This window comes from Hippichthys cyanospilos, chromosome 3, assembly GCF_059441005.1.
Source record: "Hippichthys cyanospilos isolate Australia breed blue-spotted pipefish chromosome 3, RoL_Hcya_1.0, whole genome shotgun sequence".
Taxonomy (NCBI): domain Eukaryota; kingdom Metazoa; phylum Chordata; class Actinopteri; order Syngnathiformes; family Syngnathidae; genus Hippichthys; species Hippichthys cyanospilos.
The window spans coordinates 20,531,950-20,559,345 of NC_142371.1; the positions used below are offsets into that span (position 1 = coordinate 20,531,950).

Genomic DNA, 27,396 nt, shown 5'->3' on the forward strand with positions numbered 1-27,396 from the left:
GTCACACCGAGGGCAGCGAGGCCAAGCCAGGTATGAAATTGGCTGCTGTGTTCTTAAACGTAATCCTCAAGAGTAAACACGCACGCGGGATGATTGGATTCCACGCGGCGCTTCTGAAGGCTGTCGATTCGCAGATAACAACGGCGGGAACATTCCCGCCTCGAAAGAGCACCGAGACGAGATGTTCGCCGCAGCCCGGCGAGCCTCAACCTTGTCTTCTTCTCGCACGACTTCATCCCGCCATTGCTTGATGTTGTAACGCTCCGGGCTCAATCTGGTTATCCTACCTCGGAACAAAGTAAGAAAACGTTGGCTGTTTTGAATATACTTTATCTTCGCAACGTATTAAATATGTATTTTTGCTGGGGGCGCCTCCAAAGAGGAAAAGGAGGTTAGCTAGGGAGCGTTGGGTGTAGGCTTGGTTGCCCCGGGTGATAAATTTTATGCATGGTTAAATTTATGAAAAGACAAAAGGAAATGATGTAGAAGAATATTAGGGATGCGGTGCAAAAGTTCTTCTTTTACCGCATCCTCACATCTGTTGCTTATCTATTTGCGTGTGACCTCAAATGAAATGTTGAAAAAAAAGACAAACCGTTTTGAAAATTACCTAATTAAAAAAGACGTAACAGTCGTAACTGTTGTATACAAAACGACTCGATTTTAAAGGTTTCCTTGTACAAAAAAACAAAAACAAACGATCCATTGTTGGTTGTTTTAAGTAAAAATACAACGAATTGGATCAAATTGATCGAGATTTTGTTTTGTTATTATAATCATCTGAAATAGGGACTCAGACCTTGTTCCAATGAGGTCATATTTTATGAGGATTTATTCCCCGTACAAAATCCAATCAGTGCGCTTGCTGTCCGCGCCGATCTCTGACGTTCATTTCTTTATCTTTAACTTTTCATTTCGCATAAATATCTATTGCCAAAGAGGTCATGTTTTAATCTGCATCTGATGGATCTGCTCATGTCTATCGGCAGGATTATGAAGCCGCCAGATTAAAGACGTAGTTCTTGTTCCGCTATGACGTGAATTTATAAGTAAACCGTGTAAAATCATTCTTAATTGTTTTATTGTACGAATTGTAGTTAGTTAGTTGTAGTTAGTTTGAACTTCATTTCAGTTTTCAGTTCACATGGAACACGCTGACCGCCAAGTTTGAATTTTGTAATTGTTGTTGATGCCGCAAGGCGGGAAAACTGCCGTAACGAGGCGAACGAAAATCTTCGTAATCCGCTTCGTAACGTGAAAAAAAAAAAAAACTACGCTAGGGACGTCGTAACCCGGGAGTCCACTGCACATGAATTCATCCGCCCTCCACCTTGGTACTATATCTGCTGCTATTTTCTTTATCTGCTGCGTTAGCATGCTAGCATTCTACTCAATAGGCTATAACATCACTAGCAATCTTGGGACCAATAGCTCACCAATTCACGTTTGAATTAAGCACTAAAACGCACGATAAAAACGATACCGCAAGCACTCACACGAGATAAGTCTTTAGCATATCAAAATCTTAGTGACACCGTGCCGCCAACCAATAGCAGACCAGCATCTTAGGGATGCCGTGACGCCGAACAAGAGCAGATCCGCATCTTTGTGACGTATGCATTGAAGCGTATAGAGACCTATGAGCGTGGTGCGACTCACAGTCATACGTATGCACGCTTAATTTTTAATTTTGTAATTCTTGTTGATGTTGTACGGCGGGAAAAATGCTGTAAAAAGGGGATGACGTAGTTTTTCACTTCGTCGTGTGAAAAAATCCGTACGCTAGGGACGTCGTAACCCGGGTGTCCACTGTACTTGGTTCATTTAAGCATTTTCTTGACATGAAGATGCTCAGAGCTACCCTGGGATGGGATCAGTTTGGGTTTCCACTTGTATGTTCAACTCAGTTGGGAAAGTTAGCATTCACCGTTTTGCACCTTCAGCTTGTGTTTGTTTAGCATCCGGCACTGGAGTCCCATACGCATAAAGTGCTGTTTGCATACAAAAGCAGTTTAGGGGAACATTAGCAAAAGCGGGACAGTCTGTTGCTCTCGGGTGCCTTTGCTGCACTTTTCCCGGTTACCAGCCTGGGAAACATCTTGACAATTAATCCCTCAAGTCAACTCTTCGCTAAAGCCGGGGATTTATTGTGTTTTTTCTCTCGCTTAGCTACAACAACAAAAACAGTGGTGGACTGGAGAAGCGAGGATTTTGCGTGGCAAATAGAGGCTAACTGGATACTTTTAGATAGCAGAACTCACAGTTTTCTAGCACAGAAAACAAATTCTTACCGTTGCATGCGAAATGCAAATCAGGAGGGCTTTTTTTTCCTTTTGTTATGGGAAACAAATCACTGTGGACACTATCCCATTGTGGCCTCATTTTGGTGGTAAACAATATGAGCCAGCTCTGATTTCAGGCTTCTTTTTCTTAGTTTTCTGAGCTCATTACCTTTCTAAAAAATGGGTCAAAAAGCAGAACCGTCTAAAACAGGAGTTTCTAAAACGCACCGTTTGACCTCGTTGCAGTAGTTTGACCATTTTCAGGTCATTTTCTTCCACCATTCTCGCAGTATTTTCGCCAAAGATGGCACTCACCTGGTTTTGTGATATCAAAGTGGTTGCACCATGTTGAACTTTGACATGGTGTGACCATCTGGGTGAAATTTCAGCTGCCTAGTGTCTCTTTTGTGTGCTTTCCTTTTGATGTGAAATGCTGTGGAAGTAAAGATCAAATTACTGGACAAAATACTGCACAAAAATGATGAAAAGCAAAAGTTACTCATCTAAACTAAACTCCAAATACAGTGGACCCCCGCCGTATAACGTTCCGGGGTTGGGATGGTAAGGCGAACTTGTCGTATGGTGGGCAATATGCTAATTAGCTAATGAGTGTAAAACCCCAGGTAAAAACAACAAAATTGTGTATACATATCAAAAAATGGTAACAAAACAGTAAAGTAAGTGCTACTTATATATATATTTTACATGTATACAATTAAATAACATCATAAAGAAAAAATATAGAAAGGATTTATTTACCTTTGAGTGACCTGACGAGCTTGTAATGGCCATATTCCCTCGCGAGGGTAGCCTAGCTTAGCCTAGCTTAGCTTAGCCTTCTTTGTATTTCTTGATTATCTCCAGCTTTGTTTCCAATACTAATCATCTTCTTCTCTCTATAATATCACTAGCAATCTTGGGACCCATGGCTAAGCGATAAGCACTAAAATGCACAATAAATACGATCTTGGAAGCACACTCACAAGAACAAATCTTTAACATGCGAGGTAAGTCATATTATAGCAGTCTAAAAGCAAATATTTTTCAGTCAAATGGTAAACCTCGAAGGAATATACCTACGGTCAAACAAACCAGGAGTTTCATTTTCAATTTGTTTTGGGAAATAAATCACATTGGACACTATCCTAATGTAGCCTTGTTTTGGTGACAAACATTATGAGCTAGCTCAGATTTTTTTGCTTCTTTTTCTCAGCTCCTACCACCCTCTATATCTGAGCTCATTACACCTTATCTAACTCGCCGCTCTTTTCACTCTGTTCGCGTCGGTAAAAAAAAAAAAAAAAAGTACACTTTGCCTCACCATGATCAAACTTCCTCGCATTGCCATCCATTACATTACAAAAGTGGCCTGTTTTGAAAATAAATAAAATTTGTCCCTGGCACCACAGGGGAGAGGTGCTGATACACTCTAAGAAGGTTGTTGGTTTGAATCTTGAGGTGAGTCTAGTTTCAGGCTTTTCAGTCTAGTTTAAGGTTGAAGCCAGGGGTTAGCGTTTCAGTCTGAAAAATATATTTATAGAAAAGTAGCAGTGGGGTTGGAAATGTGTTTGTTCAAAATGGAGAATTTATCGTAGTATTGAGATTCGGGTTCAGTCCCAGGGATTAGATTTGTGGTAGTTAAATGTGGAGGCTGATTATGGTTCCAGCCTTGGTTTGGGTTAAGGTTATGGTTTTTGTCTTAAAAAGTGTTAACTTTTCCATAAGTTTGGATCTGGAGTTTAGTTTTCAGTTGGACAGAGACAATTAGAGACCCTAAAATTCCCATGGGTTTAGTATTTAAGTTTAGGTCTTTGATTCGGATACAGGAGTAGGGTTTTCCCATCCAGATTCAGATTTCACTTGTACCATATTTCGACCTTTGGTTCCTGAAATTCCAAACTATACTTACAAGATGTCAGCGATATGATCTAACTTTTTACTCTTTACACTTTTTACTTTGAGCGTTCCTTTTGTTTAGCTTCAACATGTCTGTTTCGTTCCTCTTCTCGATCTCCCGAAGCTGCTGTAAATTCCAATCAACATGGCTCAAGAAGATACCAAACTTAAAATCAGTACCCAAATATTGGATTCCAAATTCCATACGTTTGGATCTGGAGTTTAGTTTCCAGGTTGGGCAGGGTCAATTAGAGACCCTAAATTCCCCATAGGTTTAGTATTTAGGTTTGGGTCTTCGAGTTGGGTATAAGAGTAGAGTTTACCTGTCCAGATTCATATTTCACTCGTACCATACTCAAATTTCAATAAAAATACAAACTCGAATCAAACGTATGGCTCAAGAAGATACCAAACTTGAAATGAGAACCCAAATATTGGATTCCAAAATCACTTGTAAATTCCATTTTATGGACTTCCGGCCAGGGGAAGGTGGGCACTTCATTTTTCCAGGAACTTTTACTCTCTATCCCATGCCCCTCGTCCTCTTCTGAAGTAAACGAGGTCCTCAAAAGTGAGAGCCGTAAAAAGATGCGAGATTTGTTCATCCCTGTGTGTAGGATGCCATTACCCTCCTGCCAAATAACAAATGAACCTGGGTCCACCAGATGGCATGGCCAGTGTTTGTGATTGTTTGTTGTAAGGACGGGGAAAAAAAAAGGCATCGCAATCTGCCCCCCTCCCACACTTGGGAGATTTACTGTGCAAAATATTTGTCTGATGAGAAGGTTTCAGGGGCCGCATGCTGCTGAGACCTCCTTCAACACACAGAGAGATTCTCATCGGATCATTAAAGAGCAACAGGGCATCATTTTGCTGAGCCATCTTCTCGAATGCGAAATGAGAAGCTGCACGGGGTGAACCCTTCAACCCCCCACCCCCATAGCGGCGTGCCCGGTGACCGTTTAAAAGCAAACGTTTGTTGGAAAATCCCAAGGGCTCTTCACAAAGCGGCTGATAGCTGCTCTTAGACGATGGAGTGCGTGGCAGCGGACGAGAAGATCGTGACTGAGTACGGATCGATGGTTCAAATTATTTATTATTCAGTCATATCCATTCGCTTCCAGTTAGCTGAAGTGCAAGGTAAAGCACTGTGAATGTTTTAGAACAAATAGCAGGGTTAAACAACATGGTGCCCACAGCCACTAAATTGTCTCAAGGGTCTACATAAGAAGCGTTGTTTTAAAAACTCATCAGATAGAATACTCATTGTGAGATTTTGTCTGCAGGATCTCGTTGAAAAAAGTCCTATCTTTAGGCCCGAAATAACATCAACGCTGCATTTTTTTCGTATCAGCGGCAAGTCAAATAGGTGACGGCCAGGTAGCAATGAGTAAAAAGCGTAACAAAACACTTCGGGAGATCGAGAAGAGGAACAAAACAGACATGTTGAAGCTAAACAAAAGCAACGCTCAAAGTAAACATTGTATTGAATTGTACAATTGCACAAATTGAGTTCAAAGTTAGTTCATATTGCTGACATTTTGTAAATATAGTTTGAATCTTTGACTTTGTCTTTTTCACTGCACAACTTTTGGACTACAAACATTTCTGTTGGTGGTCGCAATAACTTTTTAGTATTGCGAGTACTGGGGACCCAACAGTTTCCAGGGATAAAATGAGCACTGGTTGTACTGTATATTGAGCTTTATCTTCAAAGTCTTTGTCTCCACTTTTTCATCCACCTCGACATCTTGGTATAACTCCATCAAAGTCTTGGAATGACCTTTATCCTGACACCGTACCTCAGGGGTCACCAACCTGTTTGAAACCGAGAGCCACTTCTTTGGTACTGAGTAATACGAAGGGCTACCAGTTTTTGTGAAGACCCTGATCATGTTATTGATTTCTCACAATAATGAAGAAACAGCTGTAGTAAATACGTAAATCAATTGTAATATGTAATGCATATGTCATATATGCATAATTGTTCGTAAAATTCCTAGAAAATCCCAATGGTTTATCACTATTAAACTATTTACAGAACAGGTCTGCGGGCTACTCATATGATATTCGGGGGCTACCCAGTGCAGGGGGCACCACGTTGGTGACCTCTGCTCTACCTCAAAGTATGTGGTCTCTCTCTTCTGGGGTACTAATACCATCATTTTCATGTCAAATATTCACACTAAAATCATTCAACTGGCAACCACTTCTCCCAGTAATTACCTTCAGCGCCATAGATGGGTTTTCCCCCGCCACCCACTTTCACCTCCCTGGCAATTACCTCTCGATGGGCCCGGCTCCCGGTCTTTAAGAATCCCGCCGCGAAGGTTAGAGACAACAGTGAGGGAGTGGCAGCCATTTCTCGCCGGCAGCTTGAAAGGAAACGCCTCACAAATGGTGCCTATCACGGCAGCCTGTCGCATTACAGTCCGCCGGCAGAGCGAAAGGCTCGTTACCATATGCCCGCTCTCCATCTCTGGGCCATCCGTTTTTATATCCCACGGGCTTCCCGTCATTGTGTGCAAGAGATCATCTGTCTCCATAGCAACTTGCATTTGGGTGACAAATAGCTATCTTGTACACGCGCACCCCACAGAGAGCTCATCCATACCCTCTTCTTAAAATTGCCCAGTTAAGTTGTCAAGTGGGAACTGCTGGCTTGGCATTTTTTATATTATATATTAAACTCTGGATGATGATTGGAATAATGATTAACACATACTGAGCGATGATTTACACGACAGGGTGTCCAATCTGGCCTGCGGGCCATTTGTAGCTCAAAAGAGAAATATATGCGTGTGATAGATATTATATCGCAGGAGATGATACAAAATGGGACAGTAGGATCATACTATGGCGCATGCGCAGGACAAACGACAAGATGGCAAGACAGATACATCGGGATGTGACAAAATACGATAGCTAGGTGGCAATTTGATGAGACAAAGAACGGTTTTGGTTGGAAACGATACTAAAGAACACGGTATGACATTATGGCAAGGATGCCCCAAACCTTTTTGCCCCCTGGGAAGCTCAGCACCACTATAATAAAAAAATACTTCTCTTTTGCAGTGATATAACGAAACAAAGCATTGTCCATACCGCCCATTCCCTGCAATGCAACTTTTCCTAAAGGCTCAGGCTGCGTTGTTCCCTCATGCATCCTTCTCACACTCCACCTCCTCCCCCACACGTATGTCTCCGCACAGCTCTTTCACGCGCAGCCACAAGCGCACAGCAAAATTTGTCCAACTGCCGTAAGAAAGCACGATGTCGTTCCAAAATTACCGGGTTACATCCTCAGCTATGGCTTCATGGCGATAATATTTCCACCTATTTTGAAGAAAATAGATCAACAGTGGTGGTAAATGGCTCGCTGACTAGCTTAGCGCTATTTTAGCAATTAGCTAGGCCCCCTTGTTCGCGCATGTGCCTGTCGACCAACACTACCTCTACTGTATAGCACAGGTTCATTAAAATGTTATGTAACAGTATAAAATGATTTCTGTATTGGATACGATTGGATACATTTTGACCGGACAGAGTACGACGGGTTAGGATGTTTTATGATCGCAAAGGATACGATGCGACTAGATTGCGTTAATAAAAACTGACATTGTTCTGTTAGCGGCCGTCCTTGTCAAACATTCGCACATCTAATTTATCGCTTAATTGGAAAAACTGGCAACATAAAGCAAAACAGAGACTAAAGGAATACAAATGTGGCGCCGCCCGTCGTTATCGACGCCACCAAATTTCTCTTCTTTCTTTCAGGGATTACAGCGAGTCCCCCTCGGGGGGACGCGGCCCCGTCATCAAGCCTCTGCAAAGGGATTATCGCCAAGATGATGAAAATCTAGTCGCTAAATGTATGACGGAGCTGCTGGATTATGGGGGGATTGTGCTCCATTTTACTGTAACGCTTCCGTGGCAGGCTGATGTTGACAAGGGTGAGGGTCAAACTGACTTTGAACCACTTGATGTTGTTCCCCCAATGGCCTCAATTCCCACGTTTGAGTAATCCGACCACTGATCGGTCTGTGATGACATCATCCAGCGAGGGACTGATTCGTAATGCCGGTGACGTCATAACGACCCGAGACATGTCGTAGTAATCCCCGTTTGGCAGCCTTAATCACCAACATTTCCTGCCAAGCGCTTAAACTGGTGGCGGTTTTAGCCGACTATTAATAAACTCGACTTTATTTAGATTTCTTTCATCGCACCCGGTCACATGCGGTCACCTCTGGCCGAGTCACATCTGTAGATCCTTCTATTGATTGCATTATAGACAGTCTTAGATCGGATTGTTTTTGGTCAGTCATTAATGCGAAACCAAAATATTCATTGATCCAGACTGTTTAATAAGTCGATTCAAGGCCTTCAAACAGTCTGTTCCATCATATTTCAAACCGCTGGATCCAAAATACCCAAAACATGTGCAGTGATCCCTTGCTACTTCACGCATCGCCTCGACGGTTTCCCGCATGCCAGACGGACGAGATAACTATAAATGCGCTTGCCACGGACGTGGAACTACTGCAGTACACATATTTACTTAACTCTTAAATTATTCAATCTTATACAGTCTCTGAACAGTTACCCCTTTCCTTCCTTTGAAGTCTCGCGGCAGCCGTGGTCACATTGGCGGCGCCTGGAAGTCGAATTGAAATCAAATCGATACGATCAAACATAAAAGCAATGAGAGTTTACTCTTGAAATACCGTTTTATTGTAAAAGAAACTTCGGTAAGAGATTTGGTGAAGGTTTGCTCCTCTGTCTTGGAGGAACAAGAATGAGACCGACGGACCAGCACGTCAAGGTGTAAATAACAAGCGGGAGTTGGGGCGGGAGTTGAGGCGGGAGTAGATTACAACTCCTGCCCTCATTGTGCGATGCTCGTGCCGGGAGCCAATCACGTGTCCCAACTCCCTTGACGTGTCGGTTGATTTCATTCGTAAAACACGCTGGCTGCTCTCGCTCCTCCTAGACCATAGGTGTCAAACTCCAGTCCTCGAGGGCCGGCATCCTGCATGTTTTCCGGTTTTCTTACCCCAACACACCTGATTCAAATAATTAGCTCATTAGCAAGCTCTGCGGGAGCTTCGAAATGATCCCAATCATTTGAATCAGGTGTTTTTGAGGGAAAAGGTTTGAAAACATGTAGGATACCGGCCCTCGAGGACTGGAGTTCCACACCTGTGTCCTAGACTGTGGAACAAAGAACTTTACCGGACCGTTGGAAATTTCTTACCAAGATTTCTTTTATAATTAAATGGTATTTCAAGTGTAAACTCTCATTGTCATGTTTGATCACGTACAGATTTGATTTTACTTTAATTTCCACTACTGTCGCTACTTATCGCGGGAGGGTTCCGGTCCCAATTAACCGCGAAAAACGAGGAATGACTGTATTTGGAAAAGAAAGTGCTTGATACCTGAAGCAAAGACTTGTCCGCCTGACCTCAATAGTCCCGGCGTGTCTCAAGCGCCTTCCTTTTATCACCCCGTGTTACGTTTTGCCGGCATTACAATCCCTTGTTGGGAGCACGCCGTGAAAACGCGGGGGAAGGCGGCGGCAGAATTACAGGGCGAAGCTGCGTGAAATGAATTCCCTTTGTCCTTATAGGCTTAGGGGAACTTTTGCACCTCGCTCGGCAGTCTGGCCACACTTCAGAAGCGAGGGGTAAAGGCGGGGTAGGTAGGTCACGAGTGATCCCAACTACCCCCGGGCGCCCTGGAAAGGAAGTAGGGTGACGCGGCAATCAGACCAAGAGCCGTCGCCGGAGTGAAATTGGGTTCGTGTGAAGCTGAGTTCTGCCGACAAGTGTTTCTTACTGGGCTAACTCACATTTCTCAAGGCCATAATGTGATATATTTTGGATTTTTTTTATGTAATTGGGTGTGAAAATGAAGGCGAAGGGGATCCGGGCTATAGATTTCTGTGTTCGGAGTAAATTGGATGTCAAGCTTCTTGCTAAAAGAATAAAGCATATGCCGCCTCAAAATTGAGTCGGTAATGTTAGCGAGTGAAACCTGATGAAATGTAGAGAATGAATCAAACTTGCCGACCTCTCCTAACTAAAAACTTGTTTTTTTTTCTCATCGTTGAGGTCATAAATCATACAGCTTTTAAGGGTTTTCCCAGAAAGAGAACTTCGAGAAATATATGCAATATTTTCAGACATCATTAATAATGTATACTGATTGTAAATTCCAGACACTCCTCAAACTATCTGAGATACGAACAGAGTAATATTTTTCATCATTTTCTTTTAGTTTCAGGCACTTTGGTGCACTCGCTCCTTTTTTTTTCGTTTTAGACTAAGCTATAACCCGTGTAAACACGATAAAAAGAATAAACAGGTGTTGGAAGTTGATTTATATTGCGTTTTTCTGTTGTTAATGTTAAAAAGGATACATGTGTTGGTATACTTAAACAATTTTAATCAATAATAATCTTATCTATATTCGGTTCATCGACTGGGGGGGTGAAAAGTTTTCTCTTATCTAGGGGGGGCTTGGCAAAATATAGTTGAGAAAAACTGTCGTAAACAAACCTTTTGCTCAGTATGTCTTTCCACTGCTGATAGTGCGGAGTTGCGTAATGTAGCTCAACTTTTTTGCAGCGATAAGACTAAACAGGAAATGTTCTAAAGAGCCTGTCGTCGGTTCAAAATAAACTGTACCATAGCAAGAAGTGTATGACTCAAACCACCTTGGGACGATTTTATTTTGAAGTTCCTCCTGCAATTTCGATCATTTCGAGGGTCCTTATTTTAGACCTTGTTTACATATAACCGGGGCTAAGGAAAATCGCATATTCCACTGCCCTCTTCTTGTGTAAAAAAAAAAAAAACTCATACGCTGCTATGAAAATCCGCAGTTTTATTCATTTACAAGCATGCCAAACCACCAGATGGCAGTAGTGTCACAAAAGCAGCAAAATATGAGCAAAAATATGATTTTTGTCACGGACAAGCTGCACTGGACTATAAGCCGCAGGTAATAACATCAGATCCTCACGCAAAAAGATGGAAGTTTACAATTTTCTTTTTTGTATTTAATTTTTTTGTTTAATTGTCTGCCTATAGCAACATCCTCTCCTTAACAGATTGAACATTCCTGCATGTTTAGTCCCGATATTTTTATAGAAAATGGATGAATGGATGTTTTCAACACTAACGGAATACTGTTGGTTAAATAGCAGTTCAAAATGAAAATCAATGCTCCATGGCATCTTTTTAATAGATTATTTTAGTGAACATAAAAATACACATAACTCATATATACATATATATATACAATCATAAATACATACATAAAATCATACTGTGATTATTCAGTCATATTACTGTGTAATGTTTATAAAATTCACGTCACAAATTGACCCCAAATTTTATACATTCTCTTATTTAATTCAGTCATATATCGTTTTAATAATATATTTTTAATACCATTTTCGGAGCACAGCCATTGATTGATATCTTTTCAGTTCTATTTTATATTCGTTCCATAAATTGAAACCTGGAACAAATACGCACATTTGCTTGCTGCTGGTGGCTAGTAAAAGAATAAAAAAAACAACAGATAAGCCGCACTGGATTCTAAGCAGTAGGGCTCAAATTCCGAGGAAAATGTCGCGGCTTATAATACGGTATTTACTGTACTTTTGATGTGTCTCATTACGGATGCCTTGAATGTGACATTTTAGGATCATTTTTAGCAACTCGCAACCGTACTCCGAAGGCCCAATGCTGTCTCGTAGTCTTTTCAGCCTAATCAGATCTTCCGGCTTTTACCTCCTGTCAGATTTTGCGGGCCGACGAAGCGCGCCGACCACGGCCACTCCGCCTTCTCCCTCCCCGAGACGTTGCGTTTGATCGATGCGCGGGAGGCTCACGGATAGCGGGGAGGATGCGGACGTTCGATAACACTGTGTAATCTCATCTGAGAGGCTGTCATATCAGGCGTCCCGACACGCTCGCCGCACTTTCCCCGGGCGCCAAATTAGACGATTAGATTGAGGTGCGCCGAGTCCGGAACGCCAGCTCTAATCAAGTCGGGGCTTTTTTTTTTGCGTTCGGTATTAGCCTTTGATTTAGTTAATGTGCGCGAGACGCTCTTCGGTGTTTGATCGCCGATCGATCCGCTATATAAGCTGACGGTCCGGGCCCGGTTGGACGCTTGCGTCTGCGGGATGCCGATGAAGTTGCGGTCAAAAGTGCGAGTGGAGATAAAGAGTAGGGTGCGTGTAAAAGGCTTGACTGGAAACGCGTTTCTAATCAGTCGTCGGATCTTACCGCGTCGTGTCACCGCTCGTTGAAACGCAAAGCGGCTCGAAATCGATGACTGACTGAAGTAGAACAAGTCTTTTACACAAGTTCGTTCGGATCTCTTATTCTCTAGCGGTGCGGAAAGCGATGCGGGAGCCATTTGAAATTGTCCCACCCAACAAATGATTATTTGGAGGGGGTGAGATCGATAATCGAATGAATTCGTCGTTTTCAAAATTGGAAGTGGCGCAATTCATCGAATTGTCATTGCGATCGCGTTATTGGCCGCTACGATTACTTAAGCTGATCCTCGGCGATAGAAACGAAATCGAGCACTTTGTCAACCTACCACCAGGGGGCAGTGTTTCCCACATGGTTGCATGGCAAAAGCAGCCGCTTTCCTCAGCCTAAAACATGATTTACCGGTGTGAAATTGCGTTGAGTTTTTCACCGGATTCCTAATGTTTACCGTGCTCGCTGTCGATTTAAAAAAATCTGATTGGAATAAATTCAGTTTGAAATAACCGCAAATTAAATTTGAACTCCTAATTGATTAAAATGAGCTTACATGTAATTAATGTGCTCGGTTCTAAGTAGGCTTCGTTTTTTTTTTTTTGCACTAGCAAATAAGTTAGCTGTGTTGCCCAGTGTGCCAAGTTTTGGCACATTTGTTTTAATTATTATTTATGTATTTATTTTAGTTTATTATTATTTTTTGTAAGTATCAAGCCTTGAAGCCTTTTTTTTGTATACTGCTTGTTTAAAAAAAAAAAAAAAGAAGGGCAATAAATAGACATGAATGCCCAAACATGATGAATAATCGTGATGAATAATGGCGATTTCAATATTGACCAAAATAATCGGGATTACTATTTTGGACATAATCGTGCAGCCCTATTAGGAAAATTTGAAAATCAGCTAAAATGTGAAATTGAGATTTCGCAAAAGTGGCAGAATTCCTCGCGACTTAACTCTTTCGGCGCCAAGGATGATCTGAAAAGGCATTTTCAGCTTTTTAACGCATCTTCCGAGGCCGACAGAATATTATATTGAATGACGACGTAGACATTGGCGCTACCTTATGAATGAACGAAAAAGAAAGTAAGATTCTACGGAGTAAGATCGCTGTCGAAAAGACGTGTTTCACCATTCGTATAACCACGACTCTCGCGAGACATCCGCGTTTCGCCCTTCGTAGCCTTTGAGGCCTTCGGCTTTGAGTTCAATACGAACGCCATGGATAGGTTGCCATCTTGACTGACATTTCTCATTTTTGCGGTCCATCTTGTTAATCCCTCCGCCCCGTAAAGAGTTTTATCCGTCGGGCGAAACGGCGGCACGCACGTCCTGAATTGCAAGCGGCTCGATGTCGCTAACGCGACGCTGACTCATCCACGCGCTAACCTCGCTCCCATGGTGCCAGACGGCGTTAGCGCTAACAAGACGCCCGTTGCCCCCGCCGTTGATAATTGGATGGCGGTAACCGCTGGCAACGGGGTTGGCGTGATGAGCGCGAATCCAGGCATCTGCATCAATTAGCGTCACAAGCAACAGCAAAACACTCAACTTAGCTCGTCCGGGCATCTGTTACATGACGCTCACACGAGTTTCATTCGAGCCCTCGCAATTTTGAGAGCTAGTCGTTGAACAATATTATATATTTTCTTTTTATGACCTTTCCTAAGCAACAAAGTGAAACAATGCTGCTTCAGAGCTTTTAAGCTTTCTGTTTTTAACCGAATTCACTCATCATTTTAAACTAATTTTTTTATGAACTCATTCAATCCCAAAGACGTGTTTATACGTTTTTTTTAACTCAAGACCAAAGTCATATTTTTAATTTTTTGTTTTTAGTCCAAACATTCCAGGTACTTTATACTTCTTGAAAATTTTACAAGCTTGTCAATTAGGTTTTTCCAAGCCCACTCCCAGGAATGACCCCCCCCCCCCCCCCCCCCCCCCCCCACACACACACACACACACTCGACGCGCTGACTATAAATTAGATTATTATCTATAAAAATTGGATACCTAAACCTTCAGCTTTTTTTTTAACATTAACAAAAGCAATATGAACTACTTTTCAACAACTGTTCATTAATTTTCACAGCGTTTATACGGGTTACAGCTTAGTCTAAAACAGAAAAAAAAATAACCAAGTGCATCAAAAGTGCCTGAAATGAAAGTTTAAAAAAACAAATCGATTTACTGCAAATAAATATTTAAAAAAAATTACTCTTCACGTGACAAAAATAAAATGTTTTCCCTGTGGCCCGCTTTAACCCAAAGACATATTTTTCAGTTTTTTATTTTTTAAGTCCAAACATCCAAGGTACTTTTTTTTTGTTTTGCTTTGTTTATTAATTTTGTTTCCATCAGTTTGCAGTACATGGTACTTTCATATACGGACATGTACAAGAAAACAAAATCGTATTTATTGTTCAACGATTGCAATATTACTATACCAATAAAATCATTTAGAAATGTTTCAAAATAATAAAAACATGACATTAATAAAACATGACAATATTAAAAAATTGATATTTTTTCCCTCGGGTAGCTTGAAATCCCCCAAATATTTGCATTCTATCTTTATTTTTTGATATTATATATATATATATATATATATATATATATATATATATATATATATATATATATATATATATATATATATATATATATATATATATATAGTTTGTTTGTTTGTTTGTTTGTTTTTTAAATAATTTTTTCTTCATATTTATAGGTGTATATTGGTGTTTTTTGGATTTGATATTGTCTATCATAGTTTGAATATTTTTTAATATATTATGAATATTTTTCTATATTTTTTTTATTTTTGTTTTTATTTATTTTTATATTATATTGAATTTTGCAACCTTTTTGATGGTTGCATTGAATAAGCGCTTGTAATATAGAATTCAGCGAACAAGTATGCCAAAGTTCTATTAGTTCTGCTCTATTATGGCATTTTTAAAATAAAATGTAGTCGTTTTTTTCAATAAATCTTACACGCATCATTCTTAAAGAAGCGAAGCGAGTGCAGTTGTTTATTCCAGTAGCCGAACCGACATTTATTAGCCCGAGTTGGTCCCTCGGGCTCTCAGAAAAAGAAATTCGCTATTGGCTCACGTGTGGACCCCGAGAACGAACATTGATGGATTGATCTGCTCCTTCTGCCCTGCCACACAATCAATCTTCTTCACTTTTTTTTTTTCTTTTTGTCCCTCATATGAAATTTTCCTCACGTCGCTTGTTCGGGGTGGCCCAAAACGCCAATTAATAGCCATTTGAATTATGCTCCGAACATAGCTTTAAAAATGTGTAGCTAACTTTAATTTGGAAAAAAAATGTAAGTACAACACATCAACATTTCAAACAGGGTGTTAAAAATTGTTTAAACTGTAAGAAAATACCTTTATAACTTAATTGCAGAGGTAAATGGAAGAATTTACTTGCCGATTAAATTGCTTTATTATGTTCACCCTCCAAAAATGAAAAATGCGGTAAATCAACACATTCAATCCCTATATATATATATATATATATATATATATATATATATATATATATATATATATATATATATATATATATATATATATATATATACGCGTAATCATTTACTTCAGTATTTAAATACCCAAATAAATACCCACATAAATACCCAAAATATACTCATGATCTCTTTTAGTACTCCACTATCTAAAGTTAAAAAAAAATTCCTGAAGTAATCGAGTACTTAGTTCACGTAGTACAATATTTTTCGAGCAGTTGAATATAACTGAAAGAAAATGAAAGAAGTACCTGGAATTGAATTTCTTCTATGTTTTACATGTGGTCTAATTTAACCAAATTTGGGGGTTAAATGAATTTCAAATTTCAGGAACATCTTTCTCGAGGGTGTACCAGTGCAGCGTTCGCGATAAACAAATCATCTTCCCCCATCCTCCCAATGATAAACCATCTGCTTTATGAATGCTGATGGAGCGTCAGCGATGTTCCGTCGCTTTGCGTCTTCTTTCCTGCGCTGCCCAGCGGCTTCGTTTTACTCATCGCTATACAAATCCGAATGTCATAAATGTTTCTTCCGCTGCAACGTTAGCCAGCTGCGGCACCGGCGGTCATGAATCACGGCGCGGCGACACTTAGTCACTCTGTCCGCTGTTTCCAGGTGGCCTGAGAGGAGCATCCATCATCGACTCGCTGGACACGCTCTACATTATGGGACTGTTGGACGAGTACAAAGACGCCAAGGAGTGGGTCAGGAACAGCCTGGACCTAACCTCGGTAAGATCCCCCCCACCCCCACCCCAAAAAAAATAAAAAAATCCGTGTTTATGGCCAATGAAACATAACCTGTGGCAGAGGTGCGCAAACTACGGCCACTTCCACAAAAATCGTTTTAAATGATTTAGTACTAAAGTAATTGATGACTTTAATACTTAATCTGATTACTAAAATAATTTATCACACACACAAATCATTAATGACTTAATTACCTGAAGTAATCAAGGTTGATCTGTTACTTTTGGTCCTATAGTAACGGATTACTTTAGGTTACTTTTGGTCCTATAGTAACGGATTACTTTAGTCTACTTCAGTCCTGAATCGATTCAATTCCTTTAGTACTTCAGTAGTAAAATACAGTATTTTTTAAGTCACCCGTAATATACTTTTGAATACCAGAGTAACGATTGAGTACTGAAATAATGTATACTTTAGTACTTACACTGATTACTAATTAATTACTTTAGTACTTAATTACACAATTGGTTACTTTAGTACTTAATTACCTAAGGTAATGAAGGTTGTTCAATTACTTTGGGTACTATAGTATTTGATTACTTTAGTCTACTTCAATACCAAAACTAATTGATTCCTGTCGTACTTCAGTAGAAAGGAAGTTTATTTTAAGAGTAATTGATTATCAAAAGAAAGATTGATGACTTTAGTACTTGAAAAGATGTCTTAAAGGGACACTGTGTAATATTTAGATAATTTTTGATTATGGACAGCAGGGGGTGCTGCAGGTGCTGCATTTACCATTTTCCGTAGCTATAACAAACATGGCCGCCTCCGGAGAAGTGCCGCTCCCTGTGTAATATGAGTATTTTTAAAACATACTGTTGGTCTTTAAGAACACATTCATTTGCAAGTTTTTGAAATTTACGATCATTTCATTTATTCCTTTTTAATGAAAAACGGTCTAAATCTTCCACACTTTTCCTTCAAATTAATGGATTACTTTAGTACTTAATTGCCTAAAGTAATCAGTTACTACACTTACCACGAAAAAAAAAACGTAAAAAAGCGTCTTTGGGATCGAATGAGTCGATAATTAAGTAGCCTAATTGCCACGCCAAACACTTGGAAGGTAAGACGAAAATTCATTTCAATTTCTAGTTTCCATCTGCTATCATTTTTATTTATTTTAAATGGAATGTTATTATAAACAAAAACAAATAAAAACGTAAAAACACGTCTTTGGGATTGAATGAGTTCATAATTAGTTTTTTTTTTGGGGGGGGGTCACAAGGAGGCTACTTAATTAGCCTCATTGTGCCCCCCCCCCAAAAAAAAAACGCAATGTAAAACAATCAAGTCAATTTCTGGTTCTTACTGTATATGTGGAAATGTGATGTTATTTTAAAAAATAAATCCTTTTGTGTCTGTGGCACAGATTTTGCTCATCTTTTCCTCATGATGCCACGGCTGCGTTGACTGATGTCAGCTTGCGTATCAAAGGAGCCGCCGGGGTTCCATTTTTGTCATTTCTTTATTGATTTAACGGCAATGCATATCTCACGCCGATCATTGCTTTCTAAATATACACATTCAACAAAAGAAAGCCTACAAGTTTTTTTGATTTCATTTTGATTGATGCCGCGATTAATGACGGGTGGTGTTAATGCTTTAATGTCACGCGTGCGCCGACAAGCCTGACAAGTGACGTTTTTCCCGCTCTCTCTCTCTCGCCGCAGAACGGCGAAGCGTCGCTCTTTGAGGTGAACATCCGTTACGTCGGCGGGCTGCTGTCGGCGTACTATCTGACGGGAGAGGAGGTAAGATGAATGGATGTCTCGTGGTGTTATCCCGCCGCACTCCCGCTCGCCGAGATCCACTTCCTATTTTTTTTTTTTTTTTTGCCGGTCCAAAGTTTGACGGATGAAAAGACTTCCCGGGAAGTCTGTGACAGTCCAAAACGAGTGCGAAAGCCGTTGCGTGAGAAGATGGACTTAGCTAGTTTTTCCGTGTATTTGATTTACCCACTTCTGTCTTGTGTTGCATCACTGTGTTGGAATGAGGTTGCACATGCTGGAAATGTTAGCATAAAAACGCCTGTAGCAAAATACTCGTAACAAAATACTCATAACAAATACTGTAAAAAGCTCCAAAATGTGGAAAAAGTATGAAATGGATCGAGGAAGGCAAATTTAGCATACAGGATTATATATATATATATATATATATATATATATATATATATATATATATATATATATATATATATATATATATATATATATATATATATATATATATATATATATATATATATATATATATACATATATATATATATATATACATATATACATATGTGTATATATATATACATATATATATGTGTGTATATATATATATATATATATATATATATATATATATATATACATATATATATATATATATATATATATATATATATATATATATATATATACATATATATATATACATATATATATATATATATACATATATACATATGTGTATATATATATACATATATATATGTGTGTATATATATATATATATATATATATATATATATATATACATATATACATATGTGTATATATATATACATATATATATATGTGTGTATATATATATATATATATATATATATATATATATATATATATATATATATATATATATAGATATATGTGTGTGTGTGTGTGTATATATATATATATATATATATATATATATATATATATATATATATATATATATATATATATATATATATATATATATATATATATATATATATATATATATATATATATATATATATATATATGCATGCAGAGGAATGTAAAATACAGAGTGAGGTACTAACCAAGAGTCATTAGCGTTGAAGTTGTTTGTGAAGAAAGTGTGAGAAGATGACACATCTCCTGCAGGCGTTGATAGACAGCAGGAACAGCACCCTAACCACAGGGTGGGACGTTATGATGTTCTGGGAAAGAAGATAGCGGTGATTGCACGGACTGATAGTGCAAGGACATGAACCAACTACATCCCCCACTGTCACAAGTTGATTACTCCATCAACTAGGACCAATCCTAATTGATAATAGAGACCGATAGAAGATCTGTGATGATTTCTCCTCGCGAGTAAAAAGAGTTCAACTCTCTTGCCTTCCTTCATGGCGTTTTGTTTATTAAATGTTCTAGGTTGACTGAACCTGACAATTAGCATAATTAAATCTACTTCATCCGGGTCAAAACAATCTACTAATACCAAACACTGAAATACCCTTTGTAGCTTTACATCACCAACAAGTAGGATAAGAAAGGAGTGAGGTTACCAAGATAAACCTTCATTATCCGTGAAGAGTGGCTGGAGGTCAGTGAGGCACCGTAATGAGCATCTCCCTGCAGCAATGCCCCCCCCCCCCCCCCCCCCTTCCCCACCAGCACCTCTCGACTCTCCGTGCGCCCACCCCCACACCGTAGGTGGACTATTTTTAACAGCGAGCACATGCTACGGCTGCGCACAAGCTAATGGAGAAAGCGCCCACGAAACGTCTCCGGCGTCTTTCGTGGAAATTGATTTGAAATGTGAACACATGTGAGGTATAGCGGAATATGTTAGACGTCACCCATTTTCTCTAGATGTTCTTCAAGTGCATCGGCATGAATAGCTTATGTTTCCACTACCGTACTGAAAAGAAAAACATATTTAGCCTCTGTGATGTGGCTAAATATGTTTTTCTTTCTTTCGTTTGGGCAAGGAATGGAGTTAGGTTCCTAAGGCTAGCAAAGTTAACATGCGAGCTAGCTCTACAAATGTTTATGCTCAAATTGAATGGGACCACAAATTTTCGTTTTTGTTCGTATTTGGTTGTCGTCTAAAACCCGAAGTTAGAATCTTGCTAGCTCGTTCGTCTTAGCTCTGCTAAGCCTCATATTGAGAAGAATGTAAAACAAACTTTTTCAATAGCTAATTAGCATAAAGTTTCTATTGCCCGCCATACGACGATTTCCTCTTACGATGGCAACTCTGGAATGGATTCATTTCGTACACGTTTTTGTAAACTGGGGCTTTAAGGGTTCGTTAATTTGAACTGATTCCCTCGCTTTCCTCGTTCGTATAATGTTTCGACCTTCTATGGTATTTTAAACAAGCGAATATTTACATCGGGTAAGCTCACGGATGTTGACGTGCGTCAGCAGTCAGTCATGCCGGTCTGCGCGCGGCCTGCATGTTTTATTCATACGTAGCAAGAAGATTGACAGCTTCATGTTTTTTTTTCCTTCGTGGTCTGTCCACTGGTGTAAATCTAACTAGTTTCAGTAGCTAATCCTAAAAGGATAATGTCATTGAGAAATTCATTTAAACCGATTTTTAAAATGTTCCCGGGCATTAACGGCAATCCATAACAAAACAGAAGGTAAAGTATGGAGGAATTATGAAAATTACAGCATCCCTGCCCGATAATTCATCGAGAATGCCGTCAGACAGCATTCCGTTCGATTAGCGCGGCCGTCTGCAAACCCCGAAACTGACATATGTCATCGACAAACCCAGAAGTACTTCTATCGGCAATACGGCGAAAATATACCTCAATTATCGATACTCGTATGTTTGAAATATAATATGATGAAACCTTTGGCATTCCTGCTAGATAATTCACCAAGAATGCCGTCGCCCGGAAACGGAAATGCATCATCAACAAAACCGAAAGTACAGTGGACCCCCGTGTCACAGCATACCTGGCTTACGTTATTTTCATGTTGCGACGAGGAATGCTGAGTTTTTTCAACTCCTCTTGATGGTGTTTTCTCAGTTTTGCGACAAAAACAACTGTCATGACCCTAGGGGCTTGGCTGTATTTGTATTGTTTTCGTCTCCATCTGCTGGCGTTTTTAGGTAATTGCACTTATGGTAAATGGACTTTCACTTATAAAGCACTTTTCTACCTTAGTGTTTAGGGCTTTGAGTACCTAACTAGTCATTTACCTAATGATGACGCAGCATCAGGAGCAACTGGGGTTCAGCGTCTTGCTCAAGGACACTTAGACATGGTCTTGATGGTCGCGGGATCGAACCCACGGCCTTTCGGCTGGGAGACGACCACTCTACCACCAAGCCATCCCGCCCCATAATTTATTCATTTATACTTATTTATTTACTATGTTGTCTAACTGCTTCCATGCAACACGTGACTACAATGCTGGTCTGCTATTGGTCGGCGTCTCCTCACGGGGATGCTGGTCTGGCTCACTCGTTTCAAAATGGCGGAACGGTAAAGCTTTGTTCGATTGTGAGTGGTTACAAAACCATAATTATATATATATATAGTATATATTATATTATAATGCATTTTACTGCTTAATTCAAAGTTGAAAGGGTTAGCCAAGATTTTCTAGTGATGTTGAAGAGAGAACCAAGAAGATGATTTAGATCGCCGTTGTCAAACTCCATTCCTCGAGGCCCGGTATCCTGCATGTTTTCTAACATTCTCTCTCAACCACACCTGATTCAAATGATTACAATTACTTTCAAGCTGCTAATCATTTGGATCGGGTGCGTTGGGGAGAGAAAACCAGAAAACATGCAGGATGTCCTTGAGGACTGGAGTTTGACACCTATGATTTAGATCATAGGTGTGGAACTCCAGTCCTCGAGGGCCGGCATCCTGCATGTTTTCCGGTTTTCCTTCCCCAACACACCTGATTCAAATAATTATCTCATTAGCAAGCTCTGCGGGAGCTTCAAAATGATCCCAATCATTTGAATCAGGTGTTTTTGAGGGAAAACATGTAGGATACCGGCCCTCGAGGACTGGAGTTCGACACCTGTGATTTAGATGGAAACCATGCTGGAGATAACCCTTATTATCAAAACAAGCACCAAAGAAAGGTAAATAAATCCTTTCTGGTTTTTATTCATGCTCTTTTCTGATTGTATACATGTATACAATCAGAAAAGAGCATGAATAAAAACCAGAAAGGATTTATTTACCTTATATATTGTATATTATATTTACGTAGCACTTACGATACTATTTTGGTAGCTATTTTTGATATGTATGTACAATTTTGATGTTTTTACCTAACGCATTAGCTATTTAACATGGATTTGGATTGCCCGCCATACGGTGAATTCGCCTTACGAGCCTATTCTCCGCCTGTCCCTGTTAATAACGGAGGCGAGACTTGATTTCAAACGAGAAAGCCGTCACGAGGAATCGATGTTGGTGGCTCTCACAATGAATGACAAACATTTGTATTTCCTGCTCCCGTGCTTTTTAATTGCGGCTCGCAAGCCTAAGAAAGACTTGAGTGCGTCAGGACTGGAAGTGGAAGAAAAAGGTTTTGCTGCCGCAAGGCTGCCGTCATTAAGAGATCTCTAATGAGTCCTCGTACTTGATTTGTTTGTCGCCCTCGAAGGCATCACACCTTCCATCCATCTCACTGCAGGATTCCAATTGTGGCAGACTCATTTGGGCAGCGGCCAGAGATCACGCAAAGAATGGCCTGAATTTACCAGCGGGCTATCGAACGATAGAAACCGTGATGTTAATCATTGCTATTGTGACGATCACATTTTTTTTTTTTTAGGTAGGGCTTAAATTGATACCTCAAAAATGTTTGTCCAAATTGTATAATTTGTGTTGTTTTAAAATGTATCCAAATTGCATAGTTTTTGTTGTTTACAAAAAAATGTACAATATCTTTTATATGACTAGTAAAATATGGACGCACCTCTACATAAGGTGTTTGTTCGTCATGGCGGTATGATAACATTGAGCAAAAATATCACGGTATAGAAGCTCCAAAACATATCATCCAAAATCTTTTTGTTAAATACTCATTTTGCTATATTTTAAACAAAATATTGAATACAGTATTTGTTACAGTAACAAACATTTACATGCTAAATTAAAATAAATACATAAATTCAAAACAAAACACGGGTTTTGCTCATGAATAAACGTATACACCGTACGACATTAATCTGTCCCGTATGGCGAAATTATCGTATGCCGTTGTTAACGCAAAACCCCAGGTAAAAACTACAAGATTTTGTATACATATTAAAAAAAATACATATTGAAATTACCTATTAAAACAGTATAGTATTTTGTGATTGTTGTTGATGCTGTAAGGTGGGAAAAATGCTGTATAAAGGGGAATGAAAAAAAAAAAAAAAAAAAAAATATATATATATATATATATATATATATATATATATATATATATATATATATATATATATATATAACTAATATTCTACTTCGCAACGTGTAAATAACGTACGCTTGGGACGCTGTAACCCCGGAGTCCACTGCACATGAATTCATCCATCCGCCACCTTGGTACTACATCTTTTGCTATTATATATATCTGCTGCGTTAGCATGCTAGCATTCTACTCAATAGGCAATAGCCCACATCGAAATCCAAAATCTGCTGCGTCGTTGTGAAATAATTGCAAAAGTGTTTTGGAGGCGTTCAGATAAACAGATGTGGCTGCACCTGCACATCATTTCCATAATGTTCCTGCATATCTGATGGAAAAGAAGCGAGCGGTCCGCATTAGCCACGTAATGAATATCAATTTGTTGTGCGCGGCAAGCGTGGGTCAAAGTGCGACAAACACGAAAAAAATTATGATTACACGGACGGATAAAGCCAAAAAACAAACATGACAACGCAAACTTTCAAAAATGCAGAAACACTCATTAAGGTGCTAAAGTACTAAAGTAACTAATTACTTTATGTAATCAAATACTTAAGTAATGGATTACATGAGGTAGATACCAAAGTGTTTATAATTACAATTACTTTAGGGTTGGTCATTCATTACTTTCGATGTTAAAGTACTAATTAATTAGTTACTTTAGGAACTAAAGTAATCAATTACTTTGTCTTTAGGCACATAAAGTAATTGGTTAGTGCTGTATTGTTTGAAGTAATCAATTATATTAGTACTTAACTCCATAAAGTCAGAACCAAAAGTAATCTGTCACATTTAGTTTTTTAGCCCCAGCAATTTGAGCCAAACACGTGAATTAAAAAAAAGGAAAGAAAGAAATAACTAAATTAATAAATTCCTATCAATAAAAAATAAAATAATAAAAATGACTAATATATATATATATATATATATATATATATATATATATATATATATATATATATATATATATATATATATATATATATATATATATATTCCACTGCACTAGACTTTTTGTTTAAAAAAAACATCTTGTTAAAAAAAAAAAATCACAAGTGCTTCATGAGGCTTCATTTTGCCATCACCGTTTTTTACCGGGCTGGCAATGAATATTACCGAGAATTTGTAGCTACCGTAAAGTTTAATTTGTTTTTACTATCACAGGAGAAAACATAAATAATTCTTTCCATCATTTTGTTGCTTGTAAGATCCATCAGTGAGATCACACATACAATAATTCCGCTTCATGCAAAAGCTATAAAGAATAAATAAATAAATAAACCCAAATAAAATAAGCCTAATGATGCCAATCAGTACAGAAAATGGAAAAGAAAAAAAAAAGAGGGAAACTTTAATGAGCTGGTCATCTGTTCATTGTTTTCCGTCAGGCTTCAGCGCTTTTCATATCTTGAAACCTTTTTGGTCTTTATTTTCTCTCTCTCTCTCTCACACACAAATATAAAACAGAAGAAGAAGAAGAAGAAAGTTGGCCTTGGCAGCGGATAATGGACATAACGTCCGCTGAGCCGCCTTTCATCTGCTGCGTTGCGTTCTCGCTCAGACGCTCATTAGCTATTTTCAAGCCTCTCGTTCTCTCCGGTCGCTTGTTTGTCTTTGTTTTGCGCCCGTTCCCTTTGCGCCTTCTCTCTTTTCTAGCCCACTCCATCTGTCTGTCTGGCTAGCTAGCTAGCAAGCTATTTATCAAGATTCATCTGTGGAGAGCATTTGATCTATTCCCATTTCAAGTAGTCGCTATGTGTTTGAGCGTGTTAGCATTTAATTGACAGGGAAGTTTGTCGGACTTTCGTTGCTGACTTGGTTTGAGTTAGTCACATGAAAAACTTGAGGTAATTAGCTTTGCTAATTGCAAACAGGTGTACTCGCATTAGCGGATGCCAAAATCGCGGGTTAGCTATTTATCGTAATTCATCTATCGATATAATTTGATCCCTTCTCATTTCAAGTAGTCGCTAGCTTGCTGCTTCTTTTTTTTAGCATGTTAGCATTTAATCCGGTAATTTTTATCAAACTTTTGTCGCTGACTTGTGTTGAGTTAGCATAACGATAAAAGCCGGCGCCAAAGCGGCGTTGGAACTTCAAGTAAGCATAATAATTGACCGTGTCTATTTTACCAAGCTACTGCGTCCATTAATTAAACGTGTAAATAGCGGGTTAGCTCCCTCGAGCTGATCGATGGAAATAAATAATGAATGAAACCCATTCAATTATTCAGCACGCTAGCTCGTATTAACTCAAAAGTCCTCGTGGAACTGCAGAGCCAGATACAGAAACCTCGCGTTGAAAACAAGCACATTAGCTCAGTTCCCGAGCGGCTGGGACTGCACTGATTGATTGATCGGCGGCATCATATTCGGCGTAGCGCAATTAGCTAATGGGCTTCAGTGGGAACGCCGGCGTCCCCCTCGGAGGTGACGTTCTGGAAGGATGAATGGCTATCAGGGGAGAGGGGGGATTTTTTTAGAGCGCTGATTGGCCAACAAATCGCCTCCCGTCTCGACGCTAATGTAGCGTTACGACTTCAGACCGTGTCCTTACCGCCGGGATGTCCTTCAGCATGTCTATCAGTGACACCAATTCTTCGTACCTTGGAGGGTCCGGTGCTAATCCGCAGCTAAAATAATGTTGTTTTATATTTTTCTAGTACCTGGTAGGACCTGATTTGTGAATGGCAAAGTGCCTCGTCGCCCCATTGGACACTTTTTTGTCACCTGTTGCTAGGCGGACTGCATTAAACTCAAGAATGGCTGTTGAATAGCCAAATGGAATGTCAAAGTGGAAGCACCTGTACATCTCAGTTTCTTTTTTTCTGATTTTAGCTTGGACTTTAAAGGCCACACGGCACCGATCAAAGCTTTTATTTTCATAAAGCGAGTTTTTATTCGACTTTTGTCTTTAAAATGAGCACTTTTATTGCCGAATCTCTCATAGTGAGCCCCGAGGTCTCCGGAGGCCCGTTATTTAAATTAAAAAAAGAAAAAAAAAAAACCTTCATAGAGGAAAACCTCCAGGGTGTTTTTTCATGCAATCTTTTGAATGTTAAATTCGGAATTGTAATTGTTTTAAATGGGCTCGTATGAAGGTCGTCTTTTCATCAAGCTATCCGCAGGGATTAAGGATGAGATTATATGCAGATGGTTTTTAATTCCTCGGTTCATTGATTTTATGAGTGGTTAATTTTTGAGGCGTGTTTACATTTAGTAGGGAAGACAGGACCCCAAATTTGCTTCATTGGCACAGTTGGATTGCTTTAAAGATTTTTTTAAATTATCGATGGCTGGGGTCCTTTTTTTTTCCAGGTTTATCCTAGGGACCTGAATTGAATTAAATTGAAATATCCGCCTTCATTTGAATGCAACATACGTCCTGTCCTCACGCCCCATTGTAACAGCCCAACAGCTTGTTAATGCTCGGTCTTGTTTAGCTGCAAAT

The 27,396-nt window shown here is 39.2% G+C and overlaps 1 protein-coding gene across 2 annotated transcripts in view; it reads left to right on the forward strand.

Annotated features, from left to right (window-relative positions):
• LOC148426212 (mannosyl-oligosaccharide 1,2-alpha-mannosidase IA) overlaps window positions 1-27,396 on the forward strand; it is a 136,921-nt gene that overhangs the window by 76,584 nt on the left and 32,941 nt on the right. For both annotated transcript variants that reach the window (XM_088410250.1, XM_088410251.1), the window contains exons 3-4: window positions 16,635-16,750; window positions 18,445-18,525. In XM_088410250.1, coding sequence (XP_088266376.1) covers window positions 16,635-16,750; window positions 18,445-18,525 — 197 coding nt within the window. The remainder of the gene's footprint in view (window positions 1-16,634; window positions 16,751-18,444; window positions 18,526-27,396) is intronic.